We start from the raw sequence: 24292 nt of genomic DNA on the forward strand, positions 1-24292 counted from the left end.
TAATCTAATATGTTTCAATCAGATCCCCTCTCATCCTTCTAAATTCTAGTGTATACAAGCCCAGTCGCTCCAATCTTTCAACATATTCCGGGAATTAACCTCGTTGCACTCCCTCAATAGCAGTACTTGTATACCCTGGATTAATAGGTCACTGGGATATAATCAGGGGCCACAGGCTCGACGGGCCGAATGGCCGATTACCATGCCACGTAGAGTTTCACACTTCCCCTTACATGGAGTTTTTTTTTAAAATACAAAACCGAATTACTCATTCTTCTAGCAAACACTTGGTTTATAACCCGGAGTTCACATTCTTAGGTACTTAAGAAAACCGGACGATTTTCGCGCTAACTCTATTGGAAACTAGGGGAGAAACCGTTAGCTGCGTGCGCACCCCAGCCAACCGCCGTTAAAGCTGCCTACGTGACCGCCATAATATTCACGCGGCGTAGTGGAAGAGAATTTGAATTACTCACGGGGGGGAGGGGGAGGGTGAAGACGTCAATCTTTGTTGTGAACCAATAGGCCTGGCCCGAGGCGCTGACATTCTTTGTGGGGATTGGCTGGTTCGAGCGGCCGGCCCCCGCCTTCTGCCTAGTGGTAGGAGCGAGCGAGGCGCTTCTCCTTTTGTCGAGGGAGAGCGGAGACGTCAATCACTGGAACTGAACCAATAGGTGGCGCGCAGTGGTGACGCTAATTGTGACGATTGGCCGTCCCAAGCGGTAGGGACCCGCCCTCTGCCTAGTGGTTGCGGAGCGAGGGGCGCGCCTTCCTTTTTCCGGTCGCCATCTAGTTGGGTTCAGATCGCCGGGGCGGGAGAGGCTATCACGACACAGCGAAGCACCAGTCACCCAGTCAGATCAACCAGAGCGGTGAGTATCGGGGGATCGGGCTTCACCGAGAGGCGCGGGGTTGCTGCCCCTCGCCGCCTTGTGTGCCTGAGTTCAGTCAGCCTACGGTCATGAATGGACGCCGGAGCCTTTCTGGTGTGCGACTGGCTGTTCACCGCGAAGCCGTTCTGACAGAAAAACTATGTTCCCTTCTAACAAAATTCTGGCGATGCCGGCCGGAGTCCGTCGGTGAAAACAGAAAACACTATTGCCCTTCGAGCAATATATTCCGCCGGTCTCTTAATTTTAAACAGTCTCCCTCAAAAGATAATTGGCTAGTCAGCCTTTTCTGAACTGCGCTCCCAAACTGCGGAATTCAATACCCAAAACTGTAAGCGACGCAGGATCAGTTGACCTTTTTAGACGCCAACTCAATACCCGTTGATTTAACGTTGCTTTAATTAACAATTTTGTCTTTTGTTTCCAAGTTTGCACTTTATGCCACCGTTTGTATGAAAGTGCTCTCTATATAGGCTATTATCATTCCTGTCATTTTACTTTCAAATGGTAATACTGCATAACAAACCCTGTCACAATTCTGCGTCCTAGTGAAATATTAGATTCCGAATCCACGATACGTTTACTCGTCTACCATATTGGGACTGTACCCTTGTGAATTAGTAATCTACCGATTAATTAGTCATCGACTGATTCGTTTTCTGATTTTTAAATGCGGCTAAGTGCGTCAGTTAAATAATAACCTTTAAATCAGTTCGTAGCCTAACTGATTTTTTTAAAGTTGTCTGGTGTGCAAAGTGTACACCCGGTTAGACACTTGAGCAAGGAATATTGAATGACTTGCACCCAGAAACGGAAGGCTGTAACGGAAATTGGACTTTCTGTTACAAGCAGCAGGTTGGAGATCTAAATCTGCAATTACGGCACAGCAAGTGTGTACAACTTAAAAATTAGATAGAGTTGATGTGGAGACGATGTTTCCTCTGGTGGGGGAGTTTAGGAACAGAAGCACAATGGTGGGGAGGTCTAGGATCACAGCCGCAATAGAGGGACGTCCATTTAGAACAGATGAGGCGAAGGGTGGTTCATCTGGAATTCGTTGACATGAGTATATTTAAAGCGGAGGTTGGAGACGGCAGAATGAGTGTGAAAGGGATAACAAATCATCCGTGATAAAATGGTGGAGAAGACTCGATGGGCCGAATGGCCTCATTCTGATCCTGTGTTTAAAATATGAAATAATGAAAATAACACTGCAAATGTTCAAGCAGTTGGGATTCCTATAAGGAAGCATTGCTTCAACAGAATGATTTTCATTTTTGTGAATGATTAAGTGCCTCTCTTGCCACAGATATCTTCCATATTTAAATAGAAAAAATAGTGGCCTTACATTAAATCTTATGTGTCTCAGCCGTTCCTTCCTCTTATCAGTTTTTCCCATGTAGGCACTGAACACTTTCCGGGCTTTGTTGTCCTTGGCTGCTTGTACCTGTGGCTATAGTTACTATAGGAATCAAAACAGATCCTGCCTGTGCATAATTAACATAAGAGTTGTGGCATACCGAGCTGATTATTGTCTGGCCACCTTGAGCCATGTCTACTGAAATCAAAGTAACACATAGAAAACGCTGGAGGAAATCAGCAGGTCAGGCAGAGTCAATGGAAATGAATAAACAGTTGACATTTTGAGCTAAGACCCTTCTTCAACTGAAGTCAATTGTGGTACCCCTGAATTGGATGCAATCAATTCATCTGGTGCAGTCTAAGAAATGACGCTGGAATCGTTAATTAAGCAACCTCTTCTAAGTGACAAGCCATTCATTGGAAAAGCAATTTCCTTCAAGTAACCTGCCATCGTGGGCATGTGTACAGAAAGGTGTCAGGACAATTGGCAGCAATATCATGAAGGGTCTCACCCACTAACCTACCCCTCCACACAGTCAACCACCACTACCTAATCATTTCCTGTCAGTCACTTTATGGACAGACAATCTATCTATATAAGCTATTTTATATTTATATTTAGTGTTTTTTTTATTATTTGTAGTTTTTTGTTGCATGGGGTCTGGCATTACAATTATTTCATTCTCCTTTACACTTGTGCACTGGATATGACATTAAACATCTTTGCTGAAGAAGGGTCTGGGTCCGAAGCGTCAACAGTTTATTCATTTCCATAGATGCTGCCTGGCCTGTTCAGTTCCTTCAGCTTCTCATGTATGTTGCAAACAATCTCGAGTCTTCATGCCTTTGACGCAAGTACAAGAGAATAGAGTCTTGTCACATTTCACTCTGTTTGTATAAATGTCCTGTCAGTCAACACTGTTACCAGAGCTTTCATATTGAATATGGTAATCTCTTAAATGTGTTAAAGAGGCAGGTACAATTCAGAAAGAAAGAAAATCTGGTGTATTATTTTTCTGTGGCCTCGGATCTTATTTAAGATACGCTTAATCTTGTAGGCTGGAAATAGCAGTGATGGTGAGCTGAAAGTCAATTTTAATGCATATGGACAGGGCTGTGTGCTTCAGAATAATGCCATAGGTTCCCTTGTGTTTATAAATAAGCTCTTGAACAGTTCAACTAAAAAATGGTCCTGTCATTAGGAGCAGGAAGATTAATCTATTTTTGTATGTGGGTCTCTAGAGAGGACATGAACTTGGCTGTCACCTTACTAGGGTAGGAGTTCGGCTCTGCTGATGGATAAGCTATGCATGATACTGGGTGTTAATGGACAGGGCAAGAGACAATTTCTAAACTGATGGCTCTCGTTTTGAAATGCCAGCTGTCGTGAATCACATTTCAGTGGAGTGACAGCATGTTGAATAATTACAGATCATACGTGCATGAAATTCCATTTCCCAATATACCATGTGAATTGTATTCCATGGTAATTCCGTACTCTAACCGGACTAGATGATTTTTTTTTGAAAGTTTAGTTTTTATTGGTTGGATTTTTGTTGCTCTTAGCAGTTTACAGTATTAATGCTATATTAATACCTTCAAGCAACACACACAAAATGCTGGTGGAATGCAGCAGTCCTGATAAAGGGTCTCAGCCCAAAATGTCGACTGTATCTCTTCCTATAGATGCTGCCTGGCCTGCTGCGTTCCACCAGCATTTTGTGTGTGTTGCTTGAATTTCCAGCGTCTGCAGATTTCCTTGTGTTTGCGTTTTTAATACTTTCAAGTTGTTATTTGGATCTGAAGTTTATTTGAGGTACAGTGTGGAACAGGCCCTTCTAGCCCACTGAGCTGCATCACCCAACAACCCACCCGTTTAATCCTAGCATAGTCACAGGACAATTTACAATGACCAATTAACCTACGAACCAGTAGGACTGTGGGAGGAAACCAGACAGTCACGGGGAGAACATCCAAACTCCTTACAGGGTGGGGGGGCGCGCGCAGGAATTGAACTTTGGAACACTCCCAGCTATAGTAATATTGCTCTCGCTGCTGTGTTATCATGACACCCATGATGAAAGGTTCACATTGGTTTCAGTCCTAAGGTGGGACAGCAGGAGTTTGAAATATCTGGATACTCGGATGGAAAACATGTCTTTGGATACAAGACTGAAGTTTCAAAGTTAATTATCATCTGTAGGGATGAAATATGTTGACTTGTCATTGAGTTAGTCTGTTGTTGGTGAGAAATGTGTGGCTATGGTTTTTCTAGTGAAGCAGCGTTAGATTATCTTGAATTTTGTGGTTCTTTTGCATTTGGTTTTCATCTCAAGCCTGAATGCCACTGTTTCTGAAAGACCTGGGTCTTGATAAGGTTTTCCAAAATGCACTGCTTATTCATCTCTGGGAAAAACACAAATTTTGTTAGCAGAGCTGAAATATCTACTCATGACTTTAAATATGTGGTGAAACAACCATTGTAGCTTTTAAAAAGGCCTGGATTTCTCTTCCTGTAGAGTGATATTGCTTTGTCATTATACAAATGAGGATTTAATTTATAATCCATGCAATTCTGAGTTAACTTCGTAAATAGTTTTCTGCAAGTTTTCCAGACTAACCTTGAGGAATCGAATGGTTCTTAAACTTCTTGGTTAGACAGTATGTCAGACAAAGTAAATTTATTGTCCCAAGTACATTTATGTCACCAAATACTACCCAGAGATTAATTTTATTGCAGGCATTCACAGTAGAATCAATGGAAAACTTCACACAAAGACTGACAAGCAATCAATGTACAAAAGGAGACAAACTGCAAACACAAAAAATAAATTAAGAATCAATAAGTAATACAAGATGAGTACAAGTTTGTCATCTGACTGTACATATATACAACCAAACAAAACAACATTCCACTGGACCACAGTGCACCCACAAAACATAACACAAAATATTACCACAAATAAATAAGTAAAATACAATTTTAAAGTGTACATAGTGCATAGCACAGGTAAATAGTAAACAGAGTTGTAGTGTCTTGAAAGTTACATGTGACTGGCATACAATTTGGCAGCCAAAAAATTGTTGGAGTGGTATCCCCTCATGCTGTGATTATGTTGCTAAAAGTGGCTTTGGAAAGTACTCTGAAGCCTGTGCTTGCCTTGCATCCCTGAGAGTAGATTACAGATTCGTGCTTAAGAATATGTCAGATACAGAGTTAAATGATCCGGAATCGCAGCTCATGTTACAAAGTGCCTGCAACTTAATAGCTTGCTCAATTTAGTTTGATTCTAAGGGGCTCAGTCCAATTTTTTCCCACTGACTTTCCCTCTGTTTTTGTTGTAATTTCAGATGGCTTCCTTAATTTCATAGTAAATTACAAATGTTTGGTGATCCTGTGGCATAGTTAGTCTTCTGATTTAACACAGACATAGAAAAATACACTACAGGAACAGGCTGTTTTGGCCCATTGTGTCTACATAAACGAATCCCACCTGCTTCTGAGTGATCAGTAGCCCTCTATTTCCTATTTCTTTATAGTTGTACTATTTGAGCCTGTCTTCATTCTTCTGTGATATGTCTCTCAAAGGTGATCACTGTAAAGCAAAGTGGAAGAAAATCTGTGGTTTCCTGGCAGGCTTCAGTAATGAAGCTCGGAAAGTATATGACATCATGGATTGCAGGCAGGTTCTGCACTATTGTTGAACATAACTAATTATTTCAATAGCCTGATGGGAAGGGAAAATTTGGTCATTTTTCACTTTATTAAAAATAAACTGATCTTGATGACATCTTTGTACTTTATTTTGAACTTTGCATTCTGCATTTCTTATATTTGGGAGCAGCCCAGTGTCCCACAGACGCTGTGTGTCATAGTCAGCTGTTGACCTGGGACTTTGCAAGCCAGGTTGGCCAGCTGCCAATGTAGGCATCCATCAGTGAGAGCTATGTGACACATGCTGCCCCACACAGTTGGAATGTCTGGTTAATGTTTGGGTGTTTTACATGTCTGCTGTGAATTTCATCTGTCAGCGCATTCATTCTACTATCTTGTACGGTGTAGTCTCGAGTCTGAAGGAGGTACGGTTCCAGTGCTTTAATCCCACAAGATCCTTGATCCAGAAGTCATGTTTCTTCTTAAGCCCATCGCCCTTACTGGGGCATGGGCTGCCGACAGCAATTCGCCAGAGTCTTCTGACCTGGGCCCGTCTTTCAAGGTGTAGCACATTGAAGATCTTTCCTCTTAAGGATGAGGTCTTTGGAGCTTCTGTTTGCATTTCTGCAGGTCTGGGTTTTTATGGGATGGGGTTGCTAACCCCATGCCCAACCCTCCTTGTGCAGCTGGATTTGGGACTGCCCATGACAGAGTTAGATTTCATCTTTGGAGTTTCTGTATTTGAGCTGACTATTGTAGTCAATCTGGTGAATACATTCAAACTCATGACCAGCATTGTTTTGTGAAATTTAAATTAGCTAAATGCCACAGTTGGTTAGGGTGGTCAGACTTGGAAGGTCAGGGAGTTTGTGGGACAATAAGGTGGATGCAGAATTGGCCAAAGTGGACAATTGGCTCTTCTCATTGTGGGGCTGCTATTTTGAAGAATTGTGGTTTTGAAAAGCTAGGTGTACTTATCAGTTTTAGTACACTATTGAAGTAAGTTAATAAGATTAATCAATGAATTTATTCTGCAGAGTCCAGGCTATAGTTCCCGGTGACTCTTCAGCTGTGCCGTGTGACATCTGGTTTGTGCCGTCTTAGAAAAATATCACTAAACATGTCCAACAACCACATCAGGTAGGAGTTTTGTTCTATGTTGCCTATGAAAACCTTCACCAAATGCTGCCCTGAAGGTGAAAATTTGCCTTTGACTGCTTTATGTTTCAGTATTTCACAACCACACCTCAATTGAAGAATTGTTGAACTCTTTACTGGTTTCATAAGCTTTCGTTCACAATTCATGTGACTGACTTTTTGAAAAAAATCTCCTTAGTACAGAAGTAATTAGTGATTCTCTATAAATGATCACAACGCCTGTAGTATCCACCTCACTTGTTGGGAAAATGTAATTCTCTCAGCTTATCAGCACACATCGCTGACAGTCATACTGTGTAGAATGTATGGCCCTTTGGCCCATCTTATCCATGCTAACAGTGTTGCCGACATTTGGCCCATTTCCCCCTAAACCCTTCCTACCTATATACTTCTCCAGTCATAGAGTTACAGCAGGGACACAGTCCCTTCAGTCCATCCAGTCTGTGCCAAGGCCATAAGATTTAGGAGCCAAATTAGAGTATTCAGCCTGTCTAGTCTGCTCCATCATTCCATCATAGCTGATTTATTAACCCCCTCAACCCCGTGTAAGACATAAGAGCTGAATTAGTCCTATCTGGCTGCACCCAGATCGTAGCCCTGCATGCCCCTTTCAACTATGTAGCTATCCAAACTAATAGTTAAATGTTGAAATTGAACTCGCATCCAGTACTTCTGCTGGCATCTCGTTCCATGCTCTTGCCCCTCTCTGAGTGAAGAAGTTCCACTTCATGTTCCCCTTAAACATTTCACCTTTCACCCTTAACTCACCCAACCTCAATGGAAAAAGCCTGCTTGTATTTACCTTATCTATACCCCTCATAATTTTGTATACCTCTGTCAAATCTCCCCTCATTCTGAGCTCCTGGGAATAAAGGCCTAATCTACTCAACCTTTCTCTTTAACTCGGGTATGTCTTTTACTGACAGCAAATCATACACGTTGTCCTAATTCAGCACATTTTTATGGGCAGCAGGTTCTATTATCACTCCAATTTCCTGCTTTAATAATCCTGTTGGGGGTTCAGCATTTGAAGATTAAATGTTAAAATATTGCATAGCTTGTAGCTAACTGTTGTTATGTTTGTTCAATTCTCAGCCTCCCTGCTAAGCTCATCAATGGTGGAGTTGCTGGATTGATTGGAGTTACCTGTGTTTTTCCGATTGATCTGGCTAAAACCAGGCTGCAGAACCAGAGGAATGGGCAGCGTACTTACACCAGCATGTGAGTTACACCAATACTGAGAAGCACCTTGAAACACTTGCTCCTTATTTCCAATATAGAAATACTTGGGATTTAAGCTCCCTGAACTCTTTAAATTTTTCACATGTCCATGCTTGCATTATTTGCTAAAGTGTGCTCATAGAAGGCAAAAGTATGAATCTTTTTCTAAATAGGCCTTTTAAATAGAGATAATTTTATTTCTGTTGGCACAGAATAACTCTGACTATTTATTTAGAGTAGGTGTTCCGAACCTTTTTACACCATGGACCAATACCATTAACCAGGGGGTCCATGGACCCTAGGTTGAGAATTCCTGACTTAGATATTCAGTGTGGAACAGTCCCTTCCAGCCCAAAGAGCCTCATCTGGCCTCCCAGTTTCCCACTGATTTAACCCTAGCCTAATCACAGGACCACTTTACAATGACCAATTTACTTACAAATCGGTACGTCTTTAGAATGTGGGAGGAATCCTGAGCAACCGGAGGAAACCCAGGCAGTCCAACGGGAGAACATTCAAATTCCTTAGAGGACACCTGTGTAGAACTCCAAACTCCAGTGCTGCGAGCTGTAATGGCGTCGAGCTAACCACTATGCTATCATTGTGACTGCACCAAAGTACTCAATCTGTGTAGAACAGCTCATTCCTTAAAGGAAAGGGTCAACTAAGTCACCTTAGTACACTTCGGAAGTTTCATAGGCAGAGTAGGAACTAATTATCAACTTGATGTAATAGATCTAATCTTTGATTTCTTTATCAGAAGTACAGATGGAACAGTTTTGTGCCACCTTAATTTTACTTTCTTTCTTTGTTTAGGATGGACTGTCTAATTAAGACCGTGCGATCTGAAGGCTATTTTGGAATGTATAGAGGTAGGGATTTGTTTTCCATGTATTGGCTACAAGTCTTCAGAAATATGCAGAACTGAATTTTTTGTAAAAACTACATCTCACTGGTGATTCCACAAAATATCTTATAATTAACCTGTTAGCTGAATATACTGTTGAATGTCGTTTTGAAATTGCACGTCGTGTTTTAATGTAATAATAATGAACTTAGTACTTTTCAATTCAGAATGGATAAAGTCTTTGTTTTTGCCTGCTATTGGCTTGATGTATAAGGATTTGCAGCTAATTGGTATGTTGTTAGTTGTCATTCTTCATGGATAAGTAGGGTGGAAGTCACAGCTGAGGCCACTCCTCACCTGCACATCCTGTAAGAGTTGTGGTTCAGTTTTATTAATTTATAGACTACTGTTGCCTAGATTAATTAACAAAACATTTTATTGCAATGTTAATCTTGTGTTATTAATTTGGAGAGAAAATCTAAATGAAATACATTGTGATAATTTGTGGAAATTCCTGATCGTTTAAGACTGATTAGACTGATGTGGTCTTGTGCTCCAGAGCAAGTAAGTACAATGCAGTTTGTGCAGCCCAATACAATGTGCAGTAATCGGGCATGTTTTCAGGAGTCAGTGTTTCTGTTGGTGGTTGAGTCTATCCCATTATGTCATATTCTCCCCTGCCCAAGAGACTGTAAACTGTTATTTCCCTCTTTTGATAAGTAAAATGAGGGTTATAGCGAGACATAGCTGGTAGAGTCACTGACTCTATGACAGCAATCCTTTTGGGGTGCCACAGTAGCATAGTGGCTAGCACCATGCTATTACAGCTTGGGGTGTTGGAGTTCAATTCAGGCGCCATCTGCAAGGAACTTGTACATTCTCCCCATGACCGAATGAGTTTTCTCTGGGTGCTCTAGTTTACTCCAATAGTCCAAAGATATGCTGGTTGGTAGGCTGATTGGTCATTGTAAATTGTCCAGTGATTAGGCTAGGATTAAATTGGGTGATTGCTGGTTGGTGTGGCTCCAAAGGGCCTGTTCTGCACTGTACGTCAATAAATAAATTTTGATCCCCTTCCTTGCATGTACTAAGAGCCAATGTCCCGAATTAATTGGTTTGCCACTGCCAAATAAGTAACACACTTGCAGTCACTTGGAGACGATCACGTGCAGGGAGTTTTTAAATTACAATCGGCTGAAAGCAGCTTTGGGGCAGGCACAGAACTGGATTTCTCCAGGTTGCTGACCTGTGAACCACGGGAGATGTGTTTGGTTGAAGCATCACATTGGCTTTCTCATGAATTTTGTCATTTAGAGAGAGCTCAGGCATGGTTGAAGCCCAGCATTTCTGAAAGCCTTTACCAGTTAAGATTGGCCTACTTTGTACATTGATTATTGAAGCTTGTCCATAGACTTGCTGTTCTGCTTACACTCAATGTTTAATAGTCCATCAGAGCTGGGAAATGGGACTTCTGAAAACATGTTTGATGCATGGGGTATTTTAAATCTAGTTGCTCAGGAAAGTGATATCCGTTAAATGTTGAATTATCAAAGGAAAATGTTAATGCCTAAAGTCCACTACTACATATATATATATTTTTTAAATCTTGGAGGAAATGGTCTTGTTTGCATCTGTGTTTTTCATGTTACAGACGGTCGCCATGGATATTGAGGCCTAGCCGATCTGGCGAAGCCACGATGGATCAAACCATTAAGTGGCTTACAGTACCACTTGGTCTTGTAACTAGGATACATTTCTTTCAATTTTCAATGTTATTTGTATATTTTTAAATCAGCAAAGATTACATTACTAATTCTTGAATTTTCTCACTTTCCATCTCACACCTTTTCTTAGTAACACTTCAATCTTCTGTATTTTAAATTGTAAGCTATTAACGGTTGTATTTTGGGGATGGGGCAGTCTGGAGTTATAATATTACAGGAGCTCTATTTTTCACCTCATTTGCTCCACAAGTGCAGTGCTCATGAAGGGAAATTTAACTTGGGTGTTTTGTAGTGGCCCATCACACTTGTAACATTGTGTAATGTATCAACCCATGGGTGCTAACTGTTTATTTAGAAACCTGAACCATTTGCACAATTAATTAAATCAGTTAGAAGGAAGTGTCCGTAGAGGAAAAGGAATGAAGGGTTGAAAGTCATGTTTTCTGTAGCTGACACACAGCAGGTGGTCTCCTTGTTCTGGCATAAGTAGCAGACTTTCTCCTCCCTGCATTCCATCCCCCTTCCCCACCATGATTCCCATCCAGCCCACCTTTTTGTCCAATATTGGTTAGTTTGTCAGATGTGTCCATAATACAGTCAAAGTTAAGATCAAGTGGCTTGGTAAACTTTTTTTTTGAGTGGACAGCAGTCTTTAAGGTCATAACATGGCATGTATTGTTACATTGAAAAAAGTATAAAGATTGTTTGGACTGAAGTTAGCTCTGTCTTATGGGCTGTGCTGTGTTTCCAATGGTTACTTACTCTTCACACTCTTCACTTGTAGATAAGTACTTGTGATTCCATGGGCCATTCCATATGTGATGTGTTCATTGAGTAGTTAATTTTTGGTTGTGGGCTTTGCCCTGGGCAATAAAAAAAACTAATTCCATTTCATTGGAGTGAAGTCTGCCTGCGCTCTTCATTTCAGGTTTCTTGTTTCCTTCCTGTTAGTACTGTCTCTCTTACTACAATTTTATTTGTATGCTCTGCTGTAATATGCAAAGTACTTGCTTCAATTCTGTGACCTTTTTTCTATTCTTCATCTTTAGAATTGAGTAAATGTGTAATTAGAATCATGCCTTATCTCTTAATCCTGGATTAGCCAGAATTAGTTTTCTTTTCAGCAATTAGTCCTTTATTTTAAAAGAAAATATTTAATATTAAAACTCCTGTTAAACACATGAGTTTATGCCTTTTTATTAATATATGCAAATGAACCCTTGACAAGTCATGCTGCAGTTGAAATATTTGATTTTCTATCTCCCAAGCTGATCAGACTTCTGATGTATTGATTGGTTGATTTTCTGACTATTGGTCTGAGAGTAAATTCTTTGACTTTGGATGGCATCGAGTCCGATCCTTGCCGTGCTTGATACTTGTTCACTGCTTTGTGATCAGAAGCCCATGATTAAGCGTGAATACCATTGTGTCACAGCCATGGATACCCTAAGGGAGCCTTAGCTGCAATTAGCCATATCAGAATAAAATACAAACTTCTTAGCAACATGCCAAGCAACAATCATGTGACAGCAACTCAATGCATGAAAGCATGCAAACATGGTCAAGAGGTTCAGTTGTTTTCAGACCAAATGTTAGAATGGGGGAAGAAATGTGATCTAAGTGACTTGGGCCATGAAATGATTGTTGGTAGCAGACAGGGTGATTTGAATATTTCAGAAACTGCTGATCTGTGATTTTCATGAACAACCGACTCTAGAGTTTACAGAAAGTGGTGCCAAAAACAAATGACCAGTGAGTTGTAGTCCTATGGTTCAAGCTGACAATAACTCAAATAACCACGTATTACAACAGAAGAGCACCTCTGAATGCACAATTCAAACCTTGCAGTGGACGAGCTACAGCAGCAGAAGACCACAAACATACACTCACTGGCCACTTTATTAGATACAGGGGTAGTTACTAAAGGAGCTACTGAGCAGATCTTTCCAATAAAGTAATTTTGTGATTAAAACAGCTGTTCTGAGTCTGGAACATGCTCTGAATTCTGACCCAACTATTCAAAGAAGTGAAATTAAATTGTTCCCCATCTTAACTGTTGACTGCCAAATCAGAAACTGAGACTGTGCAGTTAATGTGGCAAATGCCTGTCTCTCTGTCTGTCACCTATCAACATGAGATATCTGACTGCTTGGAAGATATTAAATTTATTTGAGCTGTTTCTCTAGATGTAATTTTAAATGCTGCATGAACTCAGTTGAGTTCAAGGAAAAAGGACAACATGATGTATGATACAGAATCTATATTTGCCTATCCAAATTGGATATAAATTGCAGAGATGCCATATGTAAAAGGGATACTTAGTGTTAAGTTTTTTTTATCCAATAGGTGCGGCTGTGAACCTTACACTGGTAACACCTGAGAAGGCCATTAAACTCGCTGCTAATGACTTGTTTCGTACCTATCTGTCAAAAAATGGGTATGTTTTGTAAAGTACTCTAGTGTATCAATTTGAGCAATTAAGTATTTTTTTCAGTTCACTGAAAATGTCGATGGTATATCACTTTGTAAATTGTTTCTATGGAGCTGTTTCAAGTATATTGTCGTTCGACCATTCACATGTATACAGCTAAATGAAACTGCATTTCTCTGGGGCCAAGGTGCATAACACAGTACATACAATCACACATTGCACATGTAGTTATAACAGCACTTGCTGTCACAGAATAATATTAGCACAAGTCTGAGTGGCATGGCCTGAAGATTGATGGTGCATAGGATGTTGTCCTGGAGCCACGTTTCTGCAAGAACAAACATGTAGCAGTTTCTCATCTCGTGCTGGTCTCAACTCCAGGGAGTGAACACTGAACAGAAGCAACAATGGCAGAACCGTCTTACAAGGGCCAACACCCCACCCAGCAATGATCCCAAGGGGCTTGCCATGCCTCTGTTCTCTCCCACACTGCCTCTGGTACCTTCTCCCCGGGTGGATGCAACTGGTGAGGGTCTTGTCCATGCAACTCCCCCGACGTTGGTCTTGCCAATGAAGCAATGGACCAGTCTTGAAGTATTCTGTAAACACAAAATAATCTGCAGATGCTGGGTTCAAAGCAACACTCACAACACAATGGAGGAACTCAGCAGGTCGGGCAGCATCCACGGAAAAGATTGGTAGACGTTTCGGGCCGGAACCCTTCGTCAGGACTGAAGAGGGAGGGGGCAGAGGCCCTATAAAGAAGGTGGGGGAGGGTGAGAAGGAGAAGGTTGGTAGGTTCCAGGTGAAAAAACCAGTAAGGGGAAAGATAAAGGGGTGGGGGAGGGGAGGCAGGGAGGTGATGGAGAGGAAAGGTGAAAAAGGAATAGGGGAAAACACAATGGATAGTAGAAGGAGGCGGAACCATAAGGGAGGTGATAGGCAGCTGGGGGATACATAGAATTCTCCAATTTCCGTAATTCCCTCCCCCTTCCTTCTCCTATCCCTATGTCACTCTGCCCCCTCCCCCAGCTGCCTGTCACCTCCGTCATGGTTCCGCCTCCTTCTACTACCCATTGCGTTTTCCCCTATTCTTTCTTCACCTTTCCTGCCTATCACCTCCCTGCCTCCCCTCCCCCACCCCTTTGTCTTTCCCCTTACTGGTTTTTCACCTGGAACCTACCAGCCTTCTTCCCACCCTCGCCCCGCTTTCTTTATGGGGCCTCTGCCCCTTCCCTCTACAGTCCTGACGAAGGGTTCTGGCCCAAAACGTCGACCGATCTTTTCCACGGATGCTGCCCGACTGCTGAGTTCCTCCAACGTGTTGTGAGTGTTGCTTTGAAGTATTCTGTACTACCAATGTCCAACAGGGTCTTGTAATTGCAAAAAAAATGTTTAAGATGCTTATTTGTTAGACCCGGAGAAGCCCCTGTGACCAAATGTGTCGCCATCTTACCAGAAGTTAAAATGCTGACCAGGTTCCCTTTTCCCAGAAATGTCAGCCACTGTATCAGTAGCCTGTACTTAGCTGATCTGGAAATAATGGACCTATGTTACTGGCCTAACATGCGCTGGATTCCAGGAACCTAGTATGGCTGGTGGCAGAACCTCCTTTGATACACAAAGCACTGCTTTGAAATTTGGCTTACTTAAGTCTATAAGTGGTAGATGTTTATCGGATATTAGTATTCAAGTAAGTAATTTTACAAAATTAAGTTTTGGGGGCATCAGAGTTTGGAATACAATCCCGATACCATCTGTAAGGAGTTTGTATGTTCTCTCTGTGACCACATGAGTTTCCTCCAGGTGCCCTGGTTGATTTCTCCCCACAGTCCAAGGTTGTACTGGTTGGTTGGTTCATTGGTCTTTGTAAATTGTCCAGTGATTAAGCTAGTATTAAATCATTAAATTGGTAGGTTGTTAGGTGTCACAACTCCTTGAGCTGAAAGGACCTAATGTAAGCTCTATCTCTTAATAGATAGATGGATAAATAGGTGTGTGGAAGTGAAATCACTTGACTAGGAATTGTTTCCCTTCCTGATGAAGGGTCTTACCCCAAAACCTCGACTGTTTATTCATTTTCATAGATCTTACCTGACCTGCTGTGTTCCTCCTGCTTTTTGTGAGTGTTGCTCTGGATTTACAGCATCTGCAGAATCTCTTGTGTATATGTTTTCCTTCCTGTGTCCTAGTCCAGAATGGTAGCATTGTCAGTAAAAATGGGGAGTAGGAACTGAGAGGCCAGTGGCAGATCATGCAGGCTGGTTTGGCATTCTAAGTCGGTCAGCACTTCGAAGCTTAGCCCAAATGTGAGTGTGCAGAACCTGCCTGTAAAATAGCAGAACCGGACCAACAGCATGCAGACGTAGTCAAGAGGTTCAGTTGTTGTTCAGACCAGACATCAGAATGGGGAAGAAATGTTATGTTTTGTAACTGCACGACATTAAACTAATTGAAAGGAAACACAGAGCCAAGAATGCATCTTAGTTTTGTTTTTTCTTTAAATAATAAATTATTTAAAGAAACAAGTAAGCTTAATCAAACTATATATTTACAACATTGAGGGGGGATCTGATTGAAACGTATAAGATCCTAAAGGGATTGGACAGGCTAGATGCAGGAAGATTGTTCCCGATGTTGGGGAAGTCCAGAACGAGGGGTCACAGTTTGAGGATAGAGGGGAAGCCTTTTAGGACCGAGATTAGGAAAAACTTCTTCACACAGAGAGTGGTGAATCTGTGGAATTCTCTGCCACAGGAAACAGTTGAGGCCAGTTCATTGGCTATATTTAAGAGGGAGTTAGATATGGCCCTTGTGGCTATGGGGGTCAGGGGGTATGGAGGGAAGGCTGGGGCGGGGTTCTGAGTTGGATGATCAGCCATGATCATAATAAATGGTGGTGCAGGCTCGAAGGGCCGAATGGCCTACTCCTGCACCTATTTTCTATGTTTCTATTACTCAAATATTACTGAAATATTAAATACACAACAAATGTGATGTAAGGGACTTTGACCATGGAGTGATTGTTGGTGCCAGCGAGGGTGGTTTGAGTATCTCAGAAACTGTTGATCTCCTGGGACTTCACACACACACACACACACACACACACACACACACACACACACACACACACACACACACACACACACACACACACACACAATATAGTCTAGAGTTTACAGAAAATTATGTGAAAATCTAGTGAGTGGCAGTTCTGTGGGAGGAAATGCCTTGTTAATGAGAGAGCACAGAGGAGAATGGCCAGACAGCTTTAAGCTGACGGGAAGTCAGCAGTAACTTAAATAACCACATTATCTGAGAGCATCTCTGAATGCATAACATGGCAAACCTTGAAGTAAACGGGCTACAGCAGCAGAAGACCATGAACATGCACTCAGTGGCCACTTTATTAGGTACAGGAGATATAGAGGGCTTTATGGCTTAATTCTTTTTGGCATGATGAGTAAGTAGATCATCTATTTTGTTCTTAATATATTATTCTTTGTAGTTTAATTTTGATTTTCTCAGTCTGGGATATTAATGCCACAGAACTTGTGTTTCAATGTCTTGTATACAGATTGAACTGTTCTATTTTGAATGGAATGAATACATTCATGATTGCTGTTTTCTTTGCCTTTTCAGTAAGGGTTTAAACATACTGGGTGAGATGCTGGCTGGCTGTGGAGCAGGCCTGTGTCAGGTTATTGTCACTACTCCTATGGAGATGCTGAAAATTCAACTTCAAGATGCTGGCAGACTAGGTAACTATCCAATTTGCCCATCTTTCTATAAATCAATAATACTTAGTGTCCATGTTCATGAGATTGCTAAAATTCTTGCTTAATTTATTCTAGCTGCTCAGCAGAGATTGATACTACCTCCTTGTTCCACCACTAAAATCGTAGCCAGCAATCCAGTTTTGAGTCGGGCCTACAATGTTAGCCCTGCTACTGCCTCCAGGCCGGTATCTGCAACCCAGATTGCCAAGGATTTATTCCACTCCCAAGGGTTTAGAGGACTGTACAAAGGATTAGGAGCAACTATACTGAGGTACAAAAGCTATGTGTTGGAACAATTTCTGTCCCTCTGCCATCAGATTTCTAAACAAATCATGAATTCTACCTACACACACAAAATGCTGATAGAACGCAGCAGGCTAGGCAGCATCTATAGGAAGAGGTACAGTCAACGTTTTGGGCTGAGACCCTTCGTCAGGACTAATAGTAAGAGATTTGAGAGGGGGAGGGGGAGATCCTCCAGCCTTGTATCCCTTTTGCCAATCAACTGTCCAGCTCTTAGCTCCATCCCTCCCCCTCCTGTCTTCTCCTATCATTTTGGATCTCCCCCTCCCCCTCCCACTTTCAAATCTCTTACTAACTCTTCTTTCAGTTAGTCCTGACGAAGGGTCTCGGCTGGAAACATTGACTGTACCTCTTCCTAGAGATGCTGCCTGGCCTGTTGCATTCCACCAGCATTTTGTGTGTGTTGCTTGAATTTCCAGTATCTGCAGAATTCCTCATGTTTGCGTTTATGAATTCTACCTCATTTTGTGCATATATGCTTATATTAAATTACATTTTAAGTATTGTACTGCTGCCACAAAACAACAAGTTTCATGACATTTGTCGGTAATAATAAACCTAATTCTGAACCAATGGGTTTACCTATTCTAAACCAATTGCTACACTGTGTAGCATATTGGAATGTTTTGCCATAACATAAGGCCTAGCATTGTGCTTTTGCAAATGCTTTTGGCAGAAGTATCCAAGTTTAGGTGGGAGTGTGCTGGGGAAGGAATGTAATTAATTACTATTCTATATCTTTAAGAAATAGATATTGGTATAAAATTGTGTGGGGATTACGGGTTCATTCTTCTTGTGTGCTCTTTGGGAAGTTCTATGCCATATTTTCTGCTACAACCCTTGGTTCTGCTGAGCGAGGTTTATGCAATGTTCTTCTCAGCTAAAGAGGACTAATGTTATATATTAGTACTCACAGAAAGGGGCCCTTCCCTGCTGACTATCCAGCCTATCTATAGAACATAGAACAGCACAATACAGGCCCTTCGCCCTACAATGCTAGGCTAACACTTTAACCTACTCCAAGATCAATCTAACACTTCTCTCCCACATAGCCTTCCGTTTTTTTTCCATTTAAAACACTCATTTCTACTATGCAAAAGTCTTAGGCACATGTTCAAAAAAATCTGTAAAGCAAAGATGCTTTCAAAAATAATGAAAAGTTTCTAAATATCAAGAAAATTACTATAAAGAGCAGTAAACAGTAAAACAGCGGTCCCCAACCACCGGATCGGTACCGGGCCGCAGAGCATGCGCTACTGGGCCGCGAGGAAACGATATGATTTGATGATATGAGTCAGCTGCACCTTTCCTCATTCCCTGTCACGCCCACTGTTGAGCTTGAACACACGCGAGGTCATTAACAGCGCGTCATCCATGTCAGCGCGGGAAGAAGATCAACTCCTCGGGCTTGCAAATGACGACGGGCTGAAAAGTATGTTTGACATAACATCTCTGCCGGCATTCTGGATCAAATTCAAGGCTGAATATCCTGAGATAGCCACGAAAGCACTGAAAACATTGCTTTCACTTCCAACGTATCTCTGCAATGAATGCAATGAAAACTAAATTGCGGAATAGACTGGACATAAGAAACCCCCTTCGAGTATCGCTGTCTCCCATCACCCCTCGATAGGACCATCTTGCTGCAGAGAAACAAGCCCAGGGCTCCCACTGATTCGCGATACTGGTGTGTTGCAATGATTTTATATGTTCGTACGGGGAAAATATGTGCCGTGTGTTTAATATCCAAACGTTACTTAAAACGTTATGATGCTGTTGACTGATAAGTGACTTATATAACCATATAACAATTACAACACGGAAATAGGCGATCTCGGCCCTTCTAGTCTGTGCCGAAAGCTACTCTCACCTAGTCCCACTGTCCTGCACTCAGCCCATAACCCTCCATTCCTTTCCTGTCCATATACCTATCCAATTTTTCTTTAAATGATAATATCGAACCTGCCTCTACCACTTCTGCTATAAGTTCTTTCAACACTTACTTCAAGCTCCCCCTCCTCCCCTAATAATTGACTTATCGCTATATTCATGCGAGGAAAATATGCACTGTGTGTTTAATATTAAATTCGTTAGATAAACTCTTTTAGAAACAAAATTGAGTGTATTAGCCGCTTATTACCAATATTACCAAGATTACCCCCCCCCCCACAAACAGAATCGCCAAAAACGATTTGCAGAGAATAATACCGGCGGGTGTACACATGCGCAGGTCACGCATGCGCACTGGTGCCCTGCAAGGCTTCATGGTCATTGTAGTCTTTCTCGGGGTAAACACAACGTATTTTTTGACTGCTACTCTTGTCCTTGGCAACCCTACCGCCCCCCCCCCCCCCCCCCCCCCGCGGGTCGGCAGGTCCGCAAGAATATTGTCAATATTAAACCGGTCCGCAGCGCAATAAAAGGTTGGGGACCCCTGCAGTAAAAGACTAAAATCAATATTTGGGGATGACCACCCTTTGCCTTTTAAACTGCATCAATTCTCTTAGGTACACTGTTGTGCAGTTTTATATCTAAAAAAATTGGCCAATAACTTGTTCCAAGCGTCTTGGAGAAATTGTCACAGTTCTGCAGAATTTGGCTCTCACTTGTTTCTATCTCTCCAGGTAATCCCAGACAGCCTCGATGATGCTGGGATCTAGGGTCTGCAGAGGCTATACCATCTAAAACCATGTTTTAAAAATAAATATATATAGGGTACCTGTACCACTATCCCTGGTAGTATGTTTCACCCCTGGGCACCACGATATTGTAATGGTTAGAGTGATGCTATTACAGCTCAGCCCATCAGAGTCTGGAGTTCATTTCTGTAAGGAGTCTGTGTCCTCCCATTGAAATGAATGTATTTTCTGGGTGCTCTGGTTTCCTCCCACAAATCAAAGATACACTGGCTAATAGATTAATTGGTCATTGTAAATGGGGTTAAATTGAGGTTTGCTGAGTGACGCAGCTTGAAGGGCCTATTTCGTGTTGTACCTCTAAATAAATAAAAAAAATCATTTCCTCTAATTACCTTAATGATAAATCCCCTCATATTAGCAATTTCTACCCTGGGGGAAAAAGTCTCTGGTTGTCCACTGTTTCAATGCCTCTCATCTTTTATCAAGTACTGCTCATCCTCTGTATCAATCCCACTTGCACTAATTGCACTTCCCTCCCTGCATCTGTTATGTAAGTATAGTCATAATAATTGAACAGTATTATGGTGTAGTTTCACAATTTCCTTAAGATAAAATTGTTTCCTTGTATTGAACAGGGACGTTCCATTCTCTGTCATCTATTTTCCGTTGTTCGCCCATCTGAACAAACTTGGGCAAAATTCTGTGGATGGGAAAGTGTCCTTTGTCCATTCATTTCTATCTGGTTGCATCGCTGGATCTGTTGCAGCTGTGGCTGTCAATCCATGTGATGGTAAGAGTTCAAGTTTATTGTTATTTGATTGTACAATGAAACGAAACAGCGATCCTCTGGACCACAGTGCACGCACACTATATATATCATACAGAACACATAAACCAAAACATTGCCACAAATAAACTAGTAAAGTATAATTCAAAATGCCCTGTAGTGCTCAGCACAGATAAACTGGCCTAGTGATGAAGTACAGTGGTATTGTACAATGGCTGGAGATTTGTCTACCACAAATTTTGTTTTTGCGCAGGGATAGCCATTTATTGGCATAGTGGTTACATTAAACAATCTGCTCAGGATTAGTTCAGGAGCTGCTGTACAGCAATAATTCTGTTACCTTCACCTTGACTGTTGATCTGTTTGAAATCTCAATTGTTAGAACAATGCCTGAAAGAGTTTGCAAAAAACACTACATGAGATAAGTGGAAATTTGGGTTTCACCAGAGATTTGTAATTAAATTCTCCAGCAGCGTTGTTCTGATTGAAGTTTGATATGATTCGGTTTGAGGCCCAATGCCAATTCCTCAGTTGGAGGACAGATGATAAATGACACTTGGTGCACTTCTTTGTACTTCATTCGAGCAGGTTGGCTGGTTCCCTGTTAGGCTGTGATTTTCCAAGCTACTAAATAAGCTGAGCACTTTGCAGTTGTTATTTGGCCAGTTAACTCGGGGTTGAGTTTGAGAATAACCAAACTGTTCTACTGCTACGTCAGATGTAGTTTGCTTCAATTAGCGTAAAATGCAAGTGTTGCTTGTGAAAGTGAGCAAAATGTTATTGGATTATAAATTTATTTTTATATTTCAGTGATCAAAACACGATTCCAGTCTCTACATCGAGGAGCAAATGAAGAAGCCTACAGTGGTATTGTGGATTGTGCTAGGTGAGTGAGTACTGGCGAATCAACTTCTGGCTAATTATACAATTGTTTTCCTTAACTATTTGTGACTGACATGTTATTCATGTACTTAGTTGAAAAGATTAGTTTACTCCTTGTTCTAATTAGGATTTAATTACATGTTCTATATTGGGACATTTCTGTTAATGGACTGCAATATTAAGAAAGACTAATAATAAGACTTCAGAAAGGGGTGTTGAAAGTGAATCAGTTCTGTATTGAGTTGATTGAAGCTATCCCCTCTGGTTCAAGAGCCTAATGAATGAGGGGTAATAACTGCTCCTGAATCTGGTGATGTGGATTCTGAGGCTCCTATACCTCCTTCCCAATGGCAGCATTGAGAAGAGAGCATGACCTGGGTGGTGGGGATTGAGATGGATGCTGGGGAGGGCACTGATAATTTACTTTGAACTTTGTACTTTGTTTCCTTGCAATGCAACCTTGATTGCTATTGAACCCAAATGCTTATTGGTTCATGGCTTTTTCAAATTCTGTTTATTACAATAGAAACAACTTTATATTTATTTCTCAGGTTTGAAATAACTTGATTAGGTTAATTACTTTCTCCCCTGCAGGAGAATCTGGAGAAACGAAGGTCCTTCTGCATTCCTGAAGGGGTCAGGCTGTCGGGCATTAGTTATTGCCCCTCTTTTTGGCATTGCCCAAGTGATCTACTTTGTGGGAGTTGGAGAGTTCGTCTTGGGCTTTTCACATTTCGAAGTGTATTGATCTGCCGTCATCCATTCCTGAAGAACTACCTTGTACAATGAGCAATGCCAAACATGTAACCAAGACACTACTGCCTTGATTGGAAGGTTCACGCATGACTTTGCTGTTCACATCGGTAAAGGTGTTGGGAGGTAGAGATTGCATGTTGCAGGATGGTTGGTGTGTGAAGAATGTCTTGTGTTATGAAAGAATGGTTAAACCAAGGGGCCAAACTTTGTTCTCTAGCTCCGTTCATTTTTTTTTTACTTAAAATTGGAATGCATCTTTGTACAGTTAGCAGTATTTAAAACCTTTTTATACATTTATACATTGATTACACTTTCTGAGCCTGTGAAGTAACCCTATTTTAGACTAATTACCTCAAGTAGGCACATTGAAGTGTAAGAAAAAGAGCAACTGTATCTGAAATTGTGGGGAAGAGCCCAAGTAGTGACTTTAGCCCTTATCATCCACCTTGCTTTGCCCTGAGAACAATTACTGTTGGTTTCACAACCTGTCACACTTCCTCACCCGAGAGATTGCTAATCTCAGCATTGAACTGCCCACACAAACGTGGACATGGCAGAGACATTCAATGTTACGTTGTAGGAATGTCTATTTGGGAACTAATTCATAGTGTATTCCCCCCCGCCAAGTACTTTAGCAGGCCATCTTTGTTCCACTTCAGTGTTGTTCATGAGCCATGCTTCCCATAATTGGTTCAACTAAGACTTACCAGTTTAATGTGTTGATGTTAACTGTAGTGATGCATTAAAATAGGTCGTTCAAGGCTGAGGTCCACTTGAACAACATCTGTTCTTCATTGGCTCTATCAGAGCAAAAGTACCAATGTGATTATATACCATTAAATAACTCATCTCCAAATGCCCGTGGGTTATTGAACTGTCAGAAGACTGACATTTTCACTGAGGAAGGGGGGCAGTGTCAATTTCTGGCAGTTTAGTTTGTAACTGCTCCTTTACCTTGGTGTTTTCACTATGTTGAAATGGCATTAAACTAACAGTGCCTCTGGTAATATTTTAATTTATGTAATGGTGCCTTTTATGCTGTGAAACTGGTTACCAATACAGAGCATCATACTCAGACTTTATACATGGAAGTAAGACTACTAATAAATTTTAAATTCAACTGTAAGAATAAACTGAATTTTATAATCTTGGTTAGTCCTGAGTTTGACTTGTGAAATATTTCTTCTGCTGATAATGAGGTGTCATTGTTCTTAAAGATCTTTATCCCCCTCCAGCTGAAAGCTCCTGATATAAAGTCTTAAAAGTACCTCTTATCTTACCAATATGTTGTCATCAGTCGGCATAGTGACTGGTGTTCTTGTCCTCATGCTTACAGGTGGATTCTGAAGGAATTGTCTGATGGACTGCTGCAGACCCCTCCACTGAAGGGGCAATCCTTGCAGACTTTCAGGGCCCTTCATTTCATATGTGCAAGTTATTTTCTGGATTGACCGCAAATTAAATTTCTGTTGCAGTGTAATCCAGAGTTAAATGCAGTAGTGTTATCTCCCTGAGAAGCAACACTTTTATCTCTTTTGACAATCTTTCTTGAATGTTTGCTTGAATTTGAAACTGTGGTTACAACCGTTCTTCCTCTTGAAGTCTAACAGTAACTGCATTATTCAGAGAGGTAGCATTCAGCCATGATCATATTAAATGTTGGGGTAGCTTCAAAGGGCCTGGTGGTCTTCTGCTCCTAGTTGCTGCTGCTCTTGAGAGCTGATTCTGATGTGACGTTTAATATGACTGCTCTGACTGCAACCTTGACTGTTTCCACCTACCCGCAGAACCTTTTACCTTTTGCTTGACTCATCAAGCATCCATCTCTGCTGTGCTTCCAATGCTCCTTGAAGAGTTT

General features: G+C 41.4%; 1 protein-coding gene across 3 annotated transcripts; it reads left to right on the forward strand.

The window, feature by feature from the left end:
• The first annotated feature begins 763 nt into the window (after positions 1–763).
• LOC140195250 (mitochondrial glutamate carrier 1-like) lies at positions 764–23585 on the forward strand. Of its 3 annotated transcripts, XM_072253291.1 has the most exons (10): positions 764–872; positions 6945–7047; positions 8161–8286; positions 9103–9158; positions 13204–13294; positions 16931–17049; positions 17143–17338; positions 20645–20799; positions 21607–21682; positions 22273–23585. In XM_072253291.1, the coding sequence occupies exons 2-10, from the start codon at positions 7028–7030 to the stop codon at positions 22424–22426; spliced, it is 993 nt and encodes a 330-aa protein (XP_072109392.1). In that variant the 5' UTR covers positions 764–872; positions 6945–7027; the 3' UTR covers positions 22427–23585. The 3 variants fall into 3 exon arrangements, with proteins under 3 accessions (XP_072109392.1, XP_072109394.1, XP_072109393.1); XM_072253293.1 differs by lacking the exons at positions 764–872; positions 6945–7047 and adding an exon at positions 10785–10872 and having other exon boundaries at positions 8250–8286; XM_072253292.1 differs by lacking the exons at positions 764–872; positions 6945–7047 and adding an exon at positions 10785–10867 and having other exon boundaries at positions 8250–8286.
• Positions 23586–24292: the final 707 nt, after the last annotated feature.

The sequence above is a fragment of the Mobula birostris genome, chromosome 3 (assembly GCF_030028105.1).
Source record: "Mobula birostris isolate sMobBir1 chromosome 3, sMobBir1.hap1, whole genome shotgun sequence".
NCBI classification, from domain to species: Eukaryota; Metazoa; Chordata; class Chondrichthyes; order Myliobatiformes; family Myliobatidae; genus Mobula; species Mobula birostris.

Coding starts and splice junctions, on each gene's coding strand:
- LOC140195250 (XM_072253291.1), top strand. CDS start 7,028: ATGTCCAACAACCACATCAG. Junction 17,339..20,644: donor TTAGGAGCAACTATACTGAG/GTACAAAAGCTA, acceptor TGTATTGAACAG/GGACGTTCCATTCTCTGTCA. Junction 20,800..21,606: donor GGCTGTCAATCCATGTGATG/GTAAGAGTTCAA, acceptor TTTATATTTCAG/TGATCAAAACACGATTCCAG.